Here is a 19586-nt window from a genome sequence, read left to right as displayed (position 1 = left end):
GCAATCTACGACCCTGTGTAGAAGCTTTTCATAGAAAATCCAAATCACATCAGGTTTGGGGTATGCTGCATTTAAGCTCCCATGATGCTCTTATTCGTGATTTTGTGAAGTCAACCGCTTCGCAAGGCTCTTTAATCATATTTCAATAACGTTGTCGTATCCATTTACGTTACTTCGGAGTCATAATCATGGAGATCGTCATGACGTGATTGTCTATGGCTTAACTAGGGTTAAAAACCGTCTGGAACAACGCTGGAAGAAATAATTTGGTGTATGCTATAACGAATCTGTAAATGTGTAGGTTTATTCAATGATATCAGTATCATTGGATTATCGACGTCTATGAGAAAAGAGGTAGCAGTGGCTGTTCTTCATCGTCGTCGAGCAGATTTTTCTCTTTTTTGTTTTTCTCCTTATTTTTATTCTCAAGATCTCTACGCCAATCACTAACGATGCCCCACATGTCGAACACAAGCTCATCCGGGAAGCCAAAAACTGACAATTCCGACTGAAAAGAACAAGACATTTCTTAGCTTTTTTTTTTTTGCAAAGGGACGAAATTTGGAAACCCCTGAGAACACCACCACCCACCTCGCGTACAGCTTTATTCATTTGAGGAAGTGTCTCACATTTCAGCGCCAAGTCCCAGAGTCCTTGAGCCATCTGATCATCTTGTACGCCTAGATACGAGTCCAATACCTCGTTTAGGCGACCGATCATCGCTCTGTCGAGAGCCCCCTGAAGATTCGTTTTAAAATTTGCGTGAATTTTATGTTCACGACTAGAACTCGTAACCTCTTCTATGACAACTCCTCCGTTTGCTTTAAATCGAAGCGTCTGTTGACCGTTGTTCAGTAATTTCCGACTTGCCAACGAATTACGGGGTGCAATCAGTTGGAATCCGGACTGTTTCGGTGAAATTACACGCATTGTAAAGCTAAAGTAGATAATAAAATAGATAATAGATAATATTGTAAAAAGGCAACAGGCAAAATAAATAGAAGAAATAGATTGTGCAATCCTTTAAGGTGAATCTGGGTCGGATCCACTTAATACCCTTCCACTATTCCATAATCTCTACTATTTTTATTTTTATTTCTTTATTCTTTTTTCCCCTTTATTTCTCTTATTGCTTATTCCTACCCTACTATCCTAGTATTCGATAAATTTCGATCACTACTTACGTCTTGCCTATTGGCATATTTCGAAGGATACGTACGACCTCATAGTGTCGCATTCCCGTCACAACAACACCGTCAATCTTCTCAATTAACTGTCCAATATCGAGTGCTGGTCGAGCACGAGCTAAGTACAACGTATGATTCTCGTAAGACATGTCGAAAATACAAGATCGGTTGTTAATACTCACAGGCAATACTGTTATCCTTGATACGTTTAATGAATGAACGACATCGTCCGTTGTCACTAACTGTAAGTCCGAACAGACTGGAAATATGTCGTTTTTTTAGAATTATATTTGAAATTCCAAAATACTTAGATCAAATGGGAGAGCGGTTCTAGTAAAATTCGTATTACATTGGCGATCTTTACAAGTATTTAAGGATGGATACTGTTCTCAGAAAATATTGGCACCGTATAAGGAATGAGCAGAGAATATATGTAGTGGTGATTAATTCAAATTTTCTCGTCTCTTTCAAACTCAGCACACTTCGGTCCATGTTTTCTATTAGTGTCCCTACAATGTTTTATGGGTGGAACCCTAATTAGCCTGACGGATGGCTTTTTCGCCTTTTTTTCAATGTGCTTGGCTTTGATATGTTTGGCTCCCTTTTTTTGCTACCTCGGAGTACTATCGAAACACTGACCCTGGATTAGTGTGAAAGTAGGCGGAATAAACGTGAAATTGTTCCGATCAACCTCTTCTTAGGCTTCTAAAGCGGTCTTCTCTTCTAATAAGGGTTCAATCTCAAAATTTCGTTTAGGTAATTAATTAGGTACACTAACAGAAACTTAGACAGTGGTGATTATTCATGAGATGGGTACAAAAACTACTTTTTGTATCAGAAATTCAGATCACGGATGCAAAGAAGAAATAATTTCTTTTTAGATAAGCCATTGTTCAAAAAGCCATAGTTCTACAGAAATCAAATTAACTTATTTCTTAATTTATGGAGAATAGTAGGGAGAAACTCAGATGAACAAAAGGCTTAGATGTGGCCACCGAAATCAAGATGAAAGAAGTTTAAAAGAATGGTAACTTTTAGAAAAATTATATAATGAGAATTTGGTTTAGACGAATAGAAGAAGATTGGTTCTGTAAAGCAGGAGAAGGAGAGAGAAGGAGAAAGAAAGAAAAAAGAAAAAATAAAGAAAGAAAAAGGGAGAAGGAAAGAAAGAGAAGGAAACAAAGAGAGAGAAAAAAGAGACAGCTACAAAGAAAGAGTAAAGGGAAAAAAGAGGACGAAAGAAAGGAAAAAGAAGCAAAAAGATAAAAGAGAGTAGGTGCGACGGTAGTTTGCCAGAAGGCAAGGGCAGCAAAGAACCCGGCTGTTACTTATTGAATTTTTTAAATTAGTCTTTTTTTCCTTAAAGACACCACCCACCGAATCTGGCGTGGTATGGATTTTCGTTGGTGCATACCTATATCAGGACGGAGATTATAAATACAGGAGTGGTTCCATTCATCTCTCCCTGCATTACTCTAAACAGACGGCTTCGGAATGCGATTCCTTCCTCTCTTGCAATGCGCCACCTTTGCGCCCCGCCCCCGCCAGCGATTCGACGAAAATCCATTCAGATCCCCCAATAGGCAATTCATTTCATTCGATAAGTCGCAGGCGGGGCGGGGCGCAAGAGTGGCGCGTTGCAATAGAGGACGTCGTAAGGAAGCGCATTCCGAATCCGTCTGTTTACAGTGATGCAGGAAGAGATGAGCGAGACCACCCCTGTACTCATAATCTACGACCCAATATAGGTATACTTCAATGAAAATCCATACCACGCCAGATTCGTGTGGTGATGCTTTTAAGGGCACAGATAGGGTCGCATGTGACCAAATGTTCCTTGGAATTGCGGATGTGCTCAACACTTGGCCATCGACGGATGTCTTCTTATTTTCTGAACTTTTCTTTTTCTAAGCTTTCTATTTTCTTTATGGGTAAGAGGTAGCGCAATGGGTAAGAGGTTCCGCTGTGGTTGCAGCATGATCGATCAGCGTTTCGATTCCGCCCTAATGCAAACTAAGCTCTTCATTCCCCCGGGGTCAATAATTAGTATCAGATTTGTCTGGGAGAATAAAAACTGTCTTGATCATCGGCTGGCCCCCCGCAATTCAATGTACAGGCTAGTTATGCGTTCGTAAACCTTGAACGATTCCGAATTTAAGTGAACGCCTTGGCACATCCAAAGTGGATTGCTCAACGCCAGACACTTTATTTAAAGGCATTTACTTAAAGGTCTTTAAAGGCATCACTCCACAAATCTGAGGTGGTACGGATTTCAGGTGGAGTATTCGTTTACGGGATAATAAATCATGGAGAAGGGGTAATTCCGTCCATTTCTTCCTAATTGCGGTAAAAAACGGCCCGGAAGATGCGGCGCGTACACAAGGCTGATGCGCTCCAATCGGACTTCTTGTAGAAAATATCGCGCCGGAACGCCCGAAGCCGTATCTTCCGGGCCGTTTTTTACGGCAATTAGGAAGAAATGGATGGAATTGAAATGGAATCACCCCCTCTCCATAATCTACTATCCCGTATACGAGTACTCCACCTGAAATCCGTACCATCTCAGATTTTTGGGGTGATGCCTTTAAGTCTCCGATGTACCTTGCGTTTGCCTTTTTCTGTGACTCAAGAAATGTAGGAGAAATTGCTGGATTTCGGTAGTTCTATCTGGTAAACTCGACTTACCCTTCAGTTTTGGTAAGCTCAACTTCCACAGCTTGACCTTTTACGTGTGCAAACAGCATATCTGAGTACTCTAAGCTACCAGCGAAGAGCTTATCCATATCAGGCTGCAATATTTTATTTTTTGAAAGGACGAAAATCGTAAACTTCATTACAAGTTCAACCTTGAAGGTGTTAATGGTGCAAAAGATGATGTCATCCGGGGAAATGTTGAAACAGTCGGCGATAGACTGAAAATTGAATCTCGTGAGTGATATGATGCTCGAAATGACGATCATTTTGTGGATCAAACAGATATCCACGCTTTCTTTCGCTTCAGTTTGAAGCAGAATGCAAGGATTGTTCAAATATATATTTTAGGGGAGTTTTTCCACGGCTACTCACTTGAAACAGTTCGTCGACAGAGGCAAAATTCGATATAATTGCCGTTGGAGAGCCATGCGCAAGTTGACAGCAGAATTTTAGATTTCGAGCAGCGACTACTGAAAAAAATTACCCATACTTTTCCTCTGTTTTATGTTTATTGACTAAATTACCGAATGGACTGCATTCCATAGCGTTACCGACATTTTGAAGGGAATTATTGTTAACAGAGAAAACACGTCTAAACGGTGCTGTTTTACGTCTTAAGGCACGTGCACGCATTTTTTGTTTCATTTTAGGTGGATGAGGTATCGGCGCTGTATCCTTTGTGGGTGATGTTGGAATGTGTTGTGGAACAGTGGGGAGGGTTTCGTCGGCATTCTGCTCCTTCCTTTGTGTCGAGGACTTCTCTTCAGCGGTCTGTAATACCGTGTTTTGAGAATTTGCTTCGATATTGTACACAATAAACAGAATTGTTTTCTGGCATGTTATTCTGCTTTCAAAACGAGGACTCAATGGTTAAACGCGTTCCAAAAAAACTATCCGGTGCACGATTCCAGTACAAGGTACTTATCAGTCACCTCAAAACAGCTCAGTATTACTAGAGTGAACTTGGGCATTACCACATTTCGGTGATTTCTACATTTTCGTATGTAACGCTTAACAGAAGGCTGGAGGTTATCGTTGTTCTGTTCTGCTAGTTCTGAGAATGCCTAATTCTGCATATTTTCTACCAGGAGTGTATATCAATTCGAACGCTCCTCTTACCTCTCGATTCTAAAGATATGAGAACTTTTTCTTCACACCCTCTCATCCTCTACCTCGCCACCTACACAACACCTACGGATCAACAGAAAAATTCGTGACATTGCTGGACAGTACGGTATAGTCGGTTCAAAACTGCAAGAAGTACGACATGATTGCGTAAGCGCCTGCGTTCGAAGCGAGCGCGGTGGAGGTACAGGTTGGAATCTAAGTGCGACCATAGAGAACTGCAAAGGTGGGTGGAGGTAGCGAGGATCCCTACACGATCCCGACAGCTACGCCCCGCTTCGAGCGCAGCCGCTTACGCAACTGTCCGTGCTTCATGCAGCTTTGATCCACCTGTATATTCCGTGATGTTCTACTCAGTTAAAGGCATCACCCCACGAATTTGAGGTGGTACCGATTTCAGGAGTATTCGTATACGGCATAGTAGATTATGGAGAGGGGACGATTCCGTCCATTTCTTCTCTAACTGCCGTAAAAAACGGTCCGGAAGATGCGGCGCGTGCACAAGGCTGGCGCGCTTCAATCGAACTCGCTGTAGAAAATAGCGCTCGAAGCCGCAACTTCAGGGCCGTTTTTTAAGGCAATTAAGAAGAAATAGACAGAATCACCCTTCTCTACATAATCTCCGATCCCATGTACGAATACTCCAGCTGAAATCCGTACCACCTCAGATTCGTGGGGTGATGCCTTTCTGAAACTTCTGCGCTTTCAGTGGTTTAACCGCGTCAGGTTCACTGACATGTACTGGGACTGCTTGAGCGGTTCTCCCGAACTTTTCCGATGGGATTTTCGCTCAGTTCTGCAGTCGGATTATAGCTGATGAGGGTCTCGTAGAGCGCAGTCAGTTACGAAATCGCACCGCAATTCGAAACATTCTGATACGATGGCACTACTGTTACCTATTTAGTTGCACCATGCAGTTTTCGCCATTCAGTTCCAACCCTCGGTGGCTTTCGTTGTCATTTTTTATTGTCTAAGACTGTAGCCCCGCTGTCTGCTGTTTCATCGTTAACCCAGTACTAGACTCATTTTATCATATGTAACCCTCTTCATCCAAACTCTACCAATTGGGACCTATAGACAACTTTCCATGCATTTCTTCGTAGATGAATTTATAGTAGGATCAAAACGTCATGAAGCACGGTGCAATTGCACACGCGGCTTCTCTCGAGGCGGTGATGTGGTGCGTAGCGGAGCGGAGCGCACTGAAACCTTTGCTGGCACCGTTGCAGTTAGCCATGATCCCACCTCGGTTCCAACTGTTGTCTCCACCGGGCCGTTTCGAGCGCGTACGCAAATGAACCGTGTTCATGTCGTTTTGACCCGACTATACATAGCAGTGGTATATGATGAACCAACCGACCAACCACCTTCGAGTGTCTCCGACAAGAATTACTCTCCATCCATCCTGCTTGAGATATCATTTTCTCTAACATAAAAACATCTGACGGCCACATTTGGAAGTGACGTTTAGACTGCAATTTTGCCAAGACCACAGATCCTTTGCGGCGCTATACAATCCGATCACAAACAGGCTGTCAGATTTCAATGATATTACTGTACCGCGTACAAACTCAACACACGTTAAGCCACGCAAAGATGCAGATGCCACGTGACGATATAGTACTGATTACTGTACATTGCAGTAACCAACAGAAAATGTTACTAGTTATTGGTCTTATAAAAAGGAAACGATGGCAGTAAAACATCAGTTGAATTTTGACTTAGTCGATACTTTGCGCTGATACTGCTTTTTTTTCTTTCTGAAGTAACACCTTGTTCAGCATTTTCTTTGTTTGTACATAACTCACCTCTGCGCAAGACATCTTTTTCAGCTTGTTTATTAGATCTTGAACCACAGGTGACTTTGGTTTTATTTGAACCTTCGCTCCAAACGAGCCGTGGATTTTTGGCAAACCGGGTGGTTTTCTGGGAGATACACTTGGGATTATTCTTGGTGGAGGACACAAGGCGACGATGTTTGGATTTCTCAAAGCTATTGCGGTTTCTTCTTTTTTCTTCGATTCTTTTTTAGAGTTCTCCTTTTTCATAGTTGTTGGACGAAAAATATCTGAATCAAACGGAAACAGGGCCACAAGTGAGTCTGATGACAGCGTCGATGATACTCGGGACAGTGTTGGGCTGCTCATCGGTTCAGGTCCAGATGATGATCCCGAAGTGGTGTCAGTGAAATGTGGGACACTCGCAGTGATTTTCTTCTCAATACCAACACCGACACTCTCCACACCTTCCAGATGAGGCTTCCTAAATTTGGCACGATCAAGTGATCTCGATCTGCTTCGTGGTTTTGGTCGCGGTTGTGGTACGAAAACCACAGTTTCCTCCTCCGAGTTAGCGGCGGGTTGAGATGTCGGTAGCCAGGGGCCGAACACTGGCAAATCGTCCTTCTGTGCTTGCGCGCGTGTTAGCGAGGTCCACTGAGGGAATCTCGGGTAGGCTACACGGTTGCGAGTGGGTGAACGTGATCTGCGCCTAAAAAGTGTTTTGTATCCAACGTGTCCAAGACGTATAAGCAAAACAACCTGTTGCCGAAGAAACCCTGATCCATATTAGTGGATGTGTTAGTAAAATGAGCTCCAACCGCTAATTTCGTCTATTTATAGGCTTTCAACTTGTTATCACACAGAATAACAAAACAAAGGATAAGCAGATGATCTAGCGTTGCTCTCTCTCCATTCATAACATATCATGCTATATAATAACGGGCTTATTCTGTCACGTCCGTGTGTGTCACGAAATCCCAGAAAGCATGAGACGGATTCCACAGCATCGAAGTTGTGGGTCAGCGCCAGAAAGCCGTAAATGCGGTGGCAAGGGTCCAATGGCGACGAATTGATGCGCCGGTACGAAAAAGCCATAAAATGGGTGGGACGAGTCCCATGGCACGTAATGTGTGCGCTGCGGTGCCCTAGCACCGATCAATAAGTTCACTTGAATTTGTCAAGAAGTAGGTGAGACGCTGTGAACAGTTTCATACTCGTGAAAACTGCTGATGTTCCGCTTCACCTCTGTGTACTCCACCTCTTTTCTATTCCCTTGGACGTTTGCTTCATTGTGTTGGACAAACTCTTTCCTTCGAACACCCATACAAACGGTTGCTCAAACGGTAGCTAACAGTTTACGTAATCTAAGGTAGAACTTTATTTTAATCACTAAGATGATGGCATTCACCTCATTTCATGTCAGCACATCATTTTGTGCAAATAGTTGCGGTAAACAGAAGAAAAACCATACTTTGAATAATGTTTTCGAATTGTGGCGGTTTCAAAGGAACATAGGTGTAAAATTAAGCTTAAATACTATATTACTATACATATATTGAGGAGAACAAGAGAGGGCGACATTTTGGGATGCGCCACAGGATTTGATTTTTCATTCCCCAGAACTTATTTTAAGTGTTGACATCGAATCTTTCGGTGTGTAGTCAGGAAAAGACTATTTCAGACCTGGTACAACTTCGTAAATGGCAAAGTTGTGAATACTGACTCTTTACACAGGGAAGAACTTTGTTAAGGAAATTTAAGCGTTTATGAAGGATTTTATGGTTCCCTTCTTGAATGCATCAATTCTACGTCTTGAGAGCATTCAAACTTGATTTTACCGATTTTACATTTTTTTCCGTTGGTAGCCCCTTAGTTTGAAAGCACTATTCGAAGTGCGGGCTTTTCTCGTTGTTCCCAACTATTATTAAACAACTAGTCTGAAAGTCCGGTCAAAGCCTGGCTTCGGACTTTTTGTGGTGTTGGCGTCGTTTGCCTTCACTGTTAAATGAAAATTGATAGTAGTGGCATTTTCTGTAAAATTAGAGCTGCACCTTTCGCTTTCGCTTCGGTCTCACCACCTCCAACCGCTCGCTTCGCCGCCCTGCTTCGATCGCAGCCGCCTACACGACTGTTCGGAGTTTCATTTCTTTTCGAGCCGATTATATTCGTTTGTTATCGTCGCGAGTAACAATAAAGTGTATGATCAAATACTAATGCATAACTTATTTATTAATAAATATCTATTCATCCTTCTCCTCTTTGCTGCCCAAATAAAACACATTGACCAAACATAGTACTGCAGACAGAATAATGAGAGCACCTAAAAGATCACAGTTAATATTTCCACAGCTGGCTTCGCAGCAAATACCATATTTTTTTTTAATTTGAAAAACTGAAAACAGGACACATCATTGCTTCAAATTGCTGAGAGCGCTGAGAATAGTAATGAAAACAGAAATGCTGAAGTGAAGTCAGCTGTTCGTTTGCATTTGATCTAATGTAAAAGTGCTAAAACTTCTTAAATTTAACTAAATGAAGGCCGAAGCAACTCTTTTCATCCATACAGTCACTAGTGTATAGTAGCAAGCTTGTGCACCGAGCTCTAGGTCAGAACAACACAAAGCTCGGTACTCTTGCGTAAGCGGCTGCACTCGAAGGGGTTTGGTGGAGCGGAGCGGTTGAGATCGAGCGGGGACCCTTCTTAGTAGCAGTTATCGTTGCAGTTCGCAAAGGTCTCACGTCGATCCTTACCACTAGCACCACCGCATCGCTTCTAGCCGAGCCGCTTATGCAACCGCTTCATGTCGTTTTGACCTGACCATAGCTCTTACCTCCCACACCAACTGCAGACCAGCAAGCGATTTTGACTATCTTCTCTGGATTGAAAATTGAAGATTGTAAATCATCTCTCGTTCCATTATCCATAATGAAAGATTCATTCAACCATACTAAAGGATAGGCACCTGGACGAATGACGCTGTACGCTCTAAATCGAAGTATTAAAATTGACAAGTTGTGCAATATTAGATGAGTTCTGAGTACTATTCGCTTTATTTCGATGATGAAACTAACAAAGTTAGGACTAACCGACTTAGATCAAATATGCCCGGTTTGTTCGATAGCTTTTTCCACTCGATGGTATTTTCACACTTCTGCGATTGAAGAGATTCTCGTCTTCATCGGCAAAAAACTTGACCAGCTCATTTCCACAAGCCTCTCATCAAGTCAGTTTTGTGCTATCAATAAAACTTTGTAAATGCTTGAAAAGTTGATAGTCGCTTGATATCAAGTCCGGACCATACGCCGGGTGCCATCCATGCTCTCGGAACTTCTGACGCATGATGTGTGGAACACAACACCTTCCCTATATTTTTTCCAGAGCAGCTTCGAACCATCTATCGGTCCTGCAGTCACAGCGGAACGTCTTACGGCACTACACTCGACCCTACAGACGCATACAATCTCATAGTATCTTAATCACAAATCGATGAGCATTCAGCGATTTATTCATCATCATCATCATTCATCATCATCTTCAGTTTCTATTATATTGTTTCATCTTTCTGGGAAGGTTACAATTCGGACCAGAAGGTGAGGCACTGAGACTCCAAGAACAACCCAGGTCACCAAAAGAATTGGACAGTTTTTGTTTCAGCGTATGTTTAAGGTCCCGGACCAAGTGGTAAGCTGATGGATAATATGGCGGGCGGGGGGACCATCTCCCAATCCATGGCCTGATGTTGGCGGTGAGTGGCCGAAGCGACATGCGGCCGCGCGTTGTCGTACACGAGGTGAGCAATTACACGCCTCGGTCGCTTTGCTCGGACTGTGGCGTCCAACCCCCGAAGCTGCCGCGCTAAAGTTTGGCGTCGACCGTCTGGTTTTTGCAGCAACTCCCAGCACAGCATTCCCCGCGAGCGGATTGTGTGGCAAGCTTTAGAAGGGGAAATTTCTCTCGTCGAAGCGAGAGAACCAGCTATTGACGGTAGTGTGGGTAGTGAACTTCTTACCCTACGCCTCGTTGATGTTGGCGGTCGTCCGACGTGCCGTATGGCATTACTTCCACTTCTGGAAGATCACTCGGAGATGACGTCGATTCATTTGCGTTCCAATGGTGGTACAACCGAGACATGCGCTCTTATATGCTTCTGGTTGGGTATTTTTTAGAACCACTTACTTTTTACCTGAGCTCCCAAGAAAATATGTATTTTAGTTTTCAAATGTCAAAAATTTCCAAATGTTCAAAATGTAAACAAATAAGCAGCCAGCCTAGCATAAGGGATGGTAACAAATCCGAATAGTTTTGCAGTTATGAATGCGGACTAATTCTTCCTCTCCCTATCTGAAATCTCATCAAGATATCCGTATCGCTGTAAAATAAACGAATGGCAAACAAATGTGTTAAAGGCAGCGTACCACGAATCTGGGGTGGTACGGATTTCAGGTGAAGTATCCGTATACGGGGTCGAAGATTATGGAGACCGGGGTGGTTCCGCTCATCTCTCCCTGAATCACTGCAAGCAGTCGATCCCTGAATGCTGTTTTGAACGATGCCTTCTATTGCAGCGCGCCACCCTTGCACGCGTAGCGTCCTCACTGCCTATCGGGACAGTCCGCATTGATTTTCGACAAATCGCAGGGCGGAGGCGGCGCAAAGGGTGGAGCCTTGCAATAGTTTGCGTAGTACAAAACAGCATTCTGGAGGCGGCTGTTTCCAGTGATGCAGGGAGAGATGAGCGGAACCACCCCCCATCCCCATAATCTACGACTCTGTATACGGATACTCCACCTGAAATCCGCATCATTTCAGATTCGTGGGATGCTGCCTTTAAACGAGTTGGCGACAGTACGCATTCACGCGTCCACCTTACGAAAAGGTTTAAATTTAGAATATAGTACGTTTGTGAACTCGGCATTAGTCCTGCAGTACCAGAACTATCTTCTAATTCAACAAGAATACAAATGAAAAGATTGTTTGAAAAACAGAAAACACAAGCGATAGCTTTCGCACACGTGCGCTTAATATTGCGACATTTCTTCGAATAATATGTTAAATAACCTCCTTCTATTACCATATTCAAAGATCCTATCCTATAAGAATAATCTTCGTCTACTATGGCTCTACTTCCAATATTCTGGGAAGTTTCCTACAACCTTAGGTGCCGATTAGTAAAGTGGACAGATGTTTGTTTCAAACAAACCTGATAGATAGAATGGCCACCCACGCGTCCTTTTGTAGACCACCGCCTCTTGAATATTTTAATGACATTACGCCTTATTTTGGACTTTGTGCCTTTCTCCTATATTCTCACTTCTTGGGTGGGCGGCATGGTCTACGGTTCGGAAGCCACCTACGGCAACCAAGAACTTCATCCCTCAGAGATCAATAAGTTGATCCAGATTTTTTCTGGGAGGATAAAAGCACTGACTTGACACTTATGGTAAATCCCGTAAATCATTGTGTATAGGCTAGACACGCGTTCGTTAACCTCAAGTGATTCTGAATTGAAGCGCTCGCATTGGCGCATCCCAAGCGGATTGATCAGTGCTAGACACTTTTTATTCTATCCTTCGTTTTGTTGTGATTACTAGCCATATACAGTGATATGCACACTTACCCAATGGTAGGAAACTGATTGACGAGCATGTTGATTTGGAGACGTTTATTCGCAGAAAGCACAGTTCCTGTCAGCTGAAAAAAAATAATAGAGAAATAACTCAAAGTTATTCTAAAACGTTTCAAAAGATTTCTATTACCGGTTCTATGTCCAGTGTGGTCTCGTCGTCGTACGAAGATTTGAAACGTGGAACAAATTGCTTGACAATGTTTGATGCTTGATAAAAATGTGGTTTGGAGATGATTATAGGACCTGAAGTTAACAATCGTAGCTTTGGGAGCTTGCGAGCTCTTACTGCGCAATTGTAGAGTAAAGTGACAAGTATCGTTTCTAGGTTTTTTTAAATCGCAAAACAACCCAACATTGCAACGTGCAGTAGATTTGACTTGTAGTAATTAACTTCATTTGTTTCAATTCAAACTATTCGTTTTTGAATTTTACCGCAGTGACTCAAAAAGGTGTTCACATGATTGAACTTTCTGCCAGCACACTTTTCCGAACACACTACGGTCAATGCGTTCTCCAAACCCTAGAAATGAAACAGAACCCAACTTTTTGGAAATCAGGCAACAAAAAAGACATTGCACAATTGGCAGTAGCCTCGTTGGTGAAAAATCTCGTGCTACAGTATGACTGATACGTGTTACCAATCGGTGTGCAAAAGCCTTCTAGTTAATTAATGAACTACCACAAATTGACGAAATCACTCACACGAAGAGTTAAACAATGGATTTTCTTTGCCAAAGTTAACAAGATGAAGATTATCTAGATACAAGTCCTTTCTGGAATTTCATGGGAGTTACCACAATGATGACACATAAAACTGTTATTGAAACACTTTTGAAGGGAATTTTTAGGAAGATTCGGACACTCTCACTCAGTCTTTGTACTTGAAAGCATCCTAATTCCGCTTTGTTGATTTCATTCGCTTCCGCTTGTTGACTGTTTTCCTTACTGAAACTCCTACAGGTAAACAAAACACAGAGTCCTTCCACTAGATTTTGGTCCCCTTACAACCATACGTACATTTGTCCACTTTGCACCTTGTTGAGGTCACTTGTGACCACGTAGATAACTTTATTGTTTAGCAAAAAGATGTTCTTCGCAACTTAGCTGGTTTTTTTTTTCCTCGCAGTACCGGCCGTTCCTGATAAAGTGCCAACAGGGCTGTGCGCACGATGGTCACGGTATGACAACCTACGAGAACCATGGTAAGAACGCACCTAGAAGCCATCGTCTAGATTCCGGCGAAAAATTCTCCTGCGCCCCGTCCCACTGTGCTTCTGACGGATGCGTAGGCGGTGCACTCTAGTAACTGCGGTAGAACTATAAGCTAGCCGTTAGCATCGCTGCAGATTGTCGGCAGAGCTCCACAGTCCCGGTAAAACGCGCGCGCGTACGAGAATTGTCGTCGGCGCGAGAAGCGAGCAATGCAACCTTTGGACAATTAAGTATGAGTAGCGGGAAAGTCACTCTTGCAAAAATGCTGCCAAATCACTGCCCCCGGTCGATATACATTAGTTGGATACGCGCGCATGCGTGTTTTACTGGTGGATTTCTGCGAGAAGCCATACTGATACGCACACACCTCCAAACGGTTGGAGTACGCGCCGACGTCTACGTAGGAGATGCAAACATTCACATCACATCACAATAATGGAAAGTTTTGTTTTTTTTTTCTTTGTTTTCAGTTTTTTTTACAACGGAAATAACTTACTATTCTGGCAGCCGCTGATGTCGAGAAGTCCACTCGGAAGACAGGTGCTGTTCACGGGTAGATCGTATGCACCATATTGGCTCAATGTGTTCGGATTACAAAATCCGCAATTATCCGTTATCGAATAGTCGAACTCATCGGAGGGCATTAAAAAACGATATCCATGAATGTCGTTTACTGTTACCTCTTTTTCAAATTTCAGTTCAGCTGTTCTGAAAGCATGAATTAGTGAGTGCAAAAAAAAGAGAAACGACAGAAAAACTCGAGCATTTGGTCACCTGCAAATGTCAGAGATGTAAATGGGCAGTTTCTCATCCTTCTCTAAGAATGATTTGAAGAAGCCCCCATCTGTAAGAGAAACAAAGAAAGTCGACTCCAGACTGAATGTAGTATAGTCGGCGTCGAATGCGTTCAACCGACGTGACGCCACGCGGCGAAAACGCCCTCATCAGCTGATCAACACAGCGAAACTTGACGGAAAGAAAAGGGGCAATCGATTGTGCGGTAGACACGAAAGTTTCGCCTTAGAAGGTTGAACGCATTCGCTAGCGGTTGTGTTGAGCACCTAATGGAAAGTGTCCTTATGTGATTCCTACTGGTACTGTAAGGATTAGGTACAGAAGGGTGAAAAGACCTGAAGCTCGATGCAGTTGGACACGTGGCTGCGCTCGACGCGGCGCGCTTGGACAGGTGGTTGCGAGGGACACCTACTAGAAAGACCAATGGACTAGCGAGGGTCCCACGGCGATCAAAGCCTCTGACTCCTCGCACTTGCACAACTTCACCAAGGTTCAGGTCGTTTTGGCCCGATTATACACGCGAAATACTTCGGGTAAAAGATAGTTAGGGAGGGGCACTCAACACTGTTCCAATCGAACTGCACTCGAGTTACATTTAAAGCAGCGGAAATCGCTCGTTGAGCACAAAGACCGTTCTTAAAAGCATCACCCCACGAATCTGAGATGGAACGAATTTCAGGTGGAGTATTCGTATACGGGATAGTAGATTATGGAGAGGAGAGTGATTCCTTCCATTTCTTCCTAATTCCCGCACAAGGCTGCCGCGCTCCAATCGAACTCTTTGTAGAGAATAGTGCTCGAAGCCGTATCTTCCGGGCCGTTTTCTACGGCGATTAGGAAAAAATGAACGGAATCACCTTTCTCTCAATAATCTATAATCCCGTTAACGAATACTCTACCAGAAATCCGTACCATCCCAGATTCGTGGAGTGATGCCTTAAACGGCCAAATGCTAATTGCTGAAAACCATCTCTCATGCCTTTTAGGCGCTTTTTTTTATCGCTTACAAAATATTACATGATAGGACCTAGCTACTCACTTATAGTAAGCCAGTTTGGAGAGTTTGGTGTAGTTAAAGGATCATAGTTCCACCTCTGTCTTTCTTTTTTCTCTTCCTAGTCTACATGCCATAGATCCTCTAATACTAATGGTTAGGTTTTAGGCCCCCGACTGACTCTACTATCCTCTTCTTCTACTTCCACTAATGAGCTGTCGTTTGATGAACTATCGCCTTCTCAAATGGGAACGTCGTTTGACAACTAGGAATAGTTGCTACGCTCTAGGAGCGATTTTGCGCTCCAATGTGCAGATCGAGTGCAGTTCGATTAGAGCAGTGTTGGATGCACCCCTAACTAACTTTTGCCCGAAAACTACATTTTTTACACTTACTCGTTCCTTCTAGCGTCAATGCATACCCGTTACAGGATGGTGTTTCAGCTCCTGGCCACCTTAATTAACCCGATTCAACCACGTACATATCAAGAGACAAAGCAGATCAACTCACCATTGTGATGGGAGTTTGTTGCCTTGACTAGGAATTGAAGCGTTGGTCATATTGTTAAAGTATAGAATATAACCAGCTCGAGAATAGTCCAATTTCCCTGAATCCACCGTGTACAAAGTGTCTGTCGTTCCATTTTCTGTCTAGACAACTAATTTTTATCGAAGAGTATAAACTGGACTATTCATTTCATACATCAATATCCTGGTACTTACGTTAAGAGCTACGGTAAACGGTGCTGGATCCACAAGAGGAAATTTCGTTCCAATAAGTGTGTTTACGATATTTATAACGCGATCCGCTAACTTGGTGATGAGAGGTGAGACGTAACCAGTGAAAAGTAACTCGTCTACAGTCTGAAATTGCAGATGAAGTTGGGATAAAGTAGTACAGTAACCATGGAGACTAAAAAAGCAAAACATAGATAAATTACAAACGGAATAAACAACACACGTATAGTTGGGTCAAAACGACATGAAGCACGGACAGTTGCGTAAGCGGCTGCGCTCGAAGCGGTGCGGAGGAGCGTAGCGATTGGGATCTTGTAAGGATCTTCGCTACCGCCACCCATCTCTGCAGTTCTCCATAATCCCACCTCGGTTTCAACCGCTGTCTCCACCGCACCGCTTCGAGCGCGTTCCGCTTACGCAAATGTCCGTGCTTCTTGTCGTTGTGACGTGACTATAACTCACCACTGTAACGAACGGTCCCGTTTCGAAGATGGTCATAAACGTTCCTATCTCTCGTTCGATTAATTTCCCAATCTCTTCACATTTCTCTTTTAGAAGCAATTCACAAGCGCCAACCACTATTTCGTTTCCTAGTAGCGTTTCGACAAGGGCCTTAATTTGCTCCATTCCCATCTAAAATTTGTATTTACACAGTATCAGGCGGGAATGGGAATCTTACTCAGAAGAGAATGTGACGTACGAAAAAGCTGATATCTGGAATAGTTACAGTGTCCTTCTTTGGATCACAAGTGGGACATGACTTGGCCGGATTGAAGTTGTATGTGGTTGCTTGTGTGAATTGCATCTGTTCACCGTTCTTCGTGAATTTTATGTGCGCGTTTACAATAGTTTCGCTGAAAAACGTTTTTTTTTAGTTTTGGAATTAAAATCCAGATCCTATGTTTCTTTAACTCATGTACTGATATCATTCACTTGCGTATATTGTCTATTTTGTCTAATGCACATATGATTGGCTACGTAGCGTTGTCTTAAATCAATACCCAAATAATCAATACTACAGCGCTAAATCTGAGATGCATGAGTGAAGAGAAACATATTTTCCGTTAGAGTAGAGGTTGTTGTTGGTGTATGTCATATTATCAACGAACAAGCTATATACGAACAATAAACAAGGAGTTACACGTTTGTAAACAAATTGTCAAGACCGAATGTGTTCAACTGAGGAACCGAAAAGCGTCTTTGATTGGATCAGGACAAGAGGAAGAGGACAAATACGCGAAACAGCGAAGGAGCATGCACTGTTGCATACGCGTCGACGGTTGAACACAGTGGGAGCTGACTATAAACGCATTCTAAGAGAAATGAATGAAACTCACTCATACGAATAAGGTCCTTTTTCGTCCATGTCCGGATAAATCGCTCGATTTAGAATCCCTATAGTATTCTTGTAATCAAAAGCCCAATATTGCATAGTGGATATATATGACGGAGTGGCCCAGGATTTTGTGAAATCGTTCAATGTTCCATCGCTGTTAAGTCCGAGAACTTTTTGCTAAACAGTAGAAAATTTGAAGGAAAATTTGTCGGACAAAATCCATTGTAAAGAAAACTGCTTAAATCATTGCATACCGATTTCACTGTTTTATTTACAATATCTGGAAATACTTTTAGAACCACAACTAAACCAGCTGTCACCAGACCGGCACCGACCAAGAACAGTCCACCACTGATTCCTCCGCATATACATTGTCGTTTCCTCATATGAAAATAAGATGAAAAAATGTGCAAACGGGAAGAAACTGAGATAGGAGCGGTTTTAAGCAACAACAAAAACACCAACAAAATTAACTAGTAGCTTATAAAGTTAAAGGCATCACCCCACGAATCTGAGGTGGTACGGATTTCAGGTGGAGTATTTGTCTACGGGATGGTAGATTATGGAGAGAGGCCTGATTCCGTCCATTTCTTCTCAATAGGCGTAAAAAAGGGCCGGAAGATACGGCGCGGGCACAAGGCTGGCGCGCTCCAATCGAACTCCTTGTGGAAAATAGTGCGCCAGAACGCCCGAAGCCGTATCTTCCGGGCCGTTTTCTACGGCAATTAGGAAGAAATGAACGGAATCACCTCCCTCTTCATAATCTATTGTCCCGTACAAGAAAATTCTTTTCACCCCAGATTCGTGGTACGCTACCTTTAAACAGATCCGAAAATTCCGTAAGAATTCCGCAAAAGACCGTAGCGACAAAGAAATAATGAAGATATAGAATAAGTGTACGCAGAAGAAAACATCATTTCAGTCCAATAATTCTTGTAATATCGTATTATTTCAAATTTTAAAAGCAAAGTACTTGAACCATCCAAAAAGCAAAAAGAGATATCGTTGCCTGGAAGTTGAAAGATTGAAGAATTAGTTATAAATGAGTCCGCGACAAAACTTCAGAAAGCAGCAGTATGTAGCCAAGTAATGATTTACTCAGGTTCGTTAGAGAGTTGGATAAATTAACGTTAAATTGAATTAAAGTTGCTACTTATTCCATCCTCATTGTAGTTAAATGCAGATGCAAAAGAATTTCGAAAAAATTTAATATTTCGAGAAAAAAAGTGTTGGCACTGACGGAAGTGCTTTTTTCTTGAAGAGTGGACGACGAGTTTGTAGAGATATTACTCGAAAAAGTGAAAATATAAGAGGATATGGTTCATTCTCTAAAAATCGATAATGATAGAAGAGCCAACAAGCAGAACTTCGCTCACATTTTTGGTCTCTTTCGTATTACGGCCACTGTAGTGAGCAAATAAAAACATTTCAGTCATTCGCTTGAGAAAAGAGCTTCACATCTGACATTTTGACATAACAAAATGTTTCGTATATTGTTAAGATGACAAAAATCAGGAAGGTGTTCTGCAAAAGTTTCATAAAATCTCAACTAATATGGAAGTGAAAGAAGGGGGTAGAAAATTGAGTATTCCTCCTCGGATTATCTGCATCAGCGATCCTCCCATCGATGGCCGATAGTTCCGAAATCTCAAACAGAGCATAACAATGTTCAAGGAAGATCCATTATCAGTTCAAGGGAATAAATACCGTAGTTTTCAGGACGTTCCAAAGAACTCAGCAACGACGGTGAAGTCGTCTAATCTCTTTTATCATCATCTTGAAGGGATCTCACCACCTAGGATTGCATAGTCCACCATATTATCTCAGCGTTGTCCTGCACTCGAGTTGTTTTACGATACCATTTTCTGGTGTTGTCATTTTTGATCCTTTTTTTTTTGTTCTACACAGGTAAAATATCACGAAATCACTGGTTGACGCAGAGGATACTGTCGTATGTTTAGTGCGTTTAAAGTGTGACCACGTCAAGAACTTGCATTAAATTTTGTTTTAGAAATGGTGTGTCAGCCTGCCAGACGTTGGAAATATTGGGAAAGAAACCTGGCGACAACGCAATATCCTGTGCGAGTATTTTTGATTG

At 42.5% G+C, this 19586-nt stretch overlaps 2 protein-coding genes across 2 annotated transcripts; both read right to left on the bottom strand.

The window, feature by feature from the left end:
- Window positions 1–340: 340 nt before the first annotated feature.
- RB195_011406 (uncharacterized protein) lies at window positions 341–7572 on the bottom strand (the record flags this gene model as incomplete). The annotated part of the gene is made up of 11 exons (XM_064192809.1): window positions 341–508; window positions 592–738; window positions 796–937; window positions 1185–1305; window positions 1370–1446; window positions 3873–3976; window positions 4034–4099; window positions 4254–4351; window positions 4406–4652; window positions 6815–7496; window positions 7547–7572. The coding sequence occupies 11 exons, from the start codon at window positions 7570–7572 to the stop codon at window positions 341–343; spliced, it is 1878 nt and encodes a 625-aa protein (XP_064050392.1).
- A 1455-nt stretch (window positions 7573–9027) lies between these two features.
- RB195_011405 (uncharacterized protein) lies at window positions 9028–17874 on the bottom strand (the record flags this gene model as incomplete). Its single annotated transcript, XM_064192808.1, has 13 exons — window positions 9028–9107; window positions 9619–9773; window positions 12406–12479; window positions 12545–12657; window positions 14123–14334; window positions 14401–14470; window positions 15811–15869; window positions 15926–16065; window positions 16138–16278; window positions 16615–16785; window positions 16853–17006; window positions 17490–17665; window positions 17743–17874. 13 exons carry the CDS (start codon window positions 17872–17874, stop codon window positions 9028–9030), a joined length of 1677 nt encoding a protein of 558 aa, XP_064050391.1.
- Between the last annotated feature and the right edge of the window lie 1712 nt (window positions 17875–19586).

The sequence above is a fragment of the Necator americanus genome, chromosome III (assembly GCF_031761385.1).
Source record: "Necator americanus strain Aroian chromosome III, whole genome shotgun sequence".
NCBI classification, from domain to species: Eukaryota; Metazoa; Nematoda; class Chromadorea; order Rhabditida; family Ancylostomatidae; genus Necator; species Necator americanus.
This window is presented reverse-complemented; position numbering and strand designations above follow the sequence as displayed.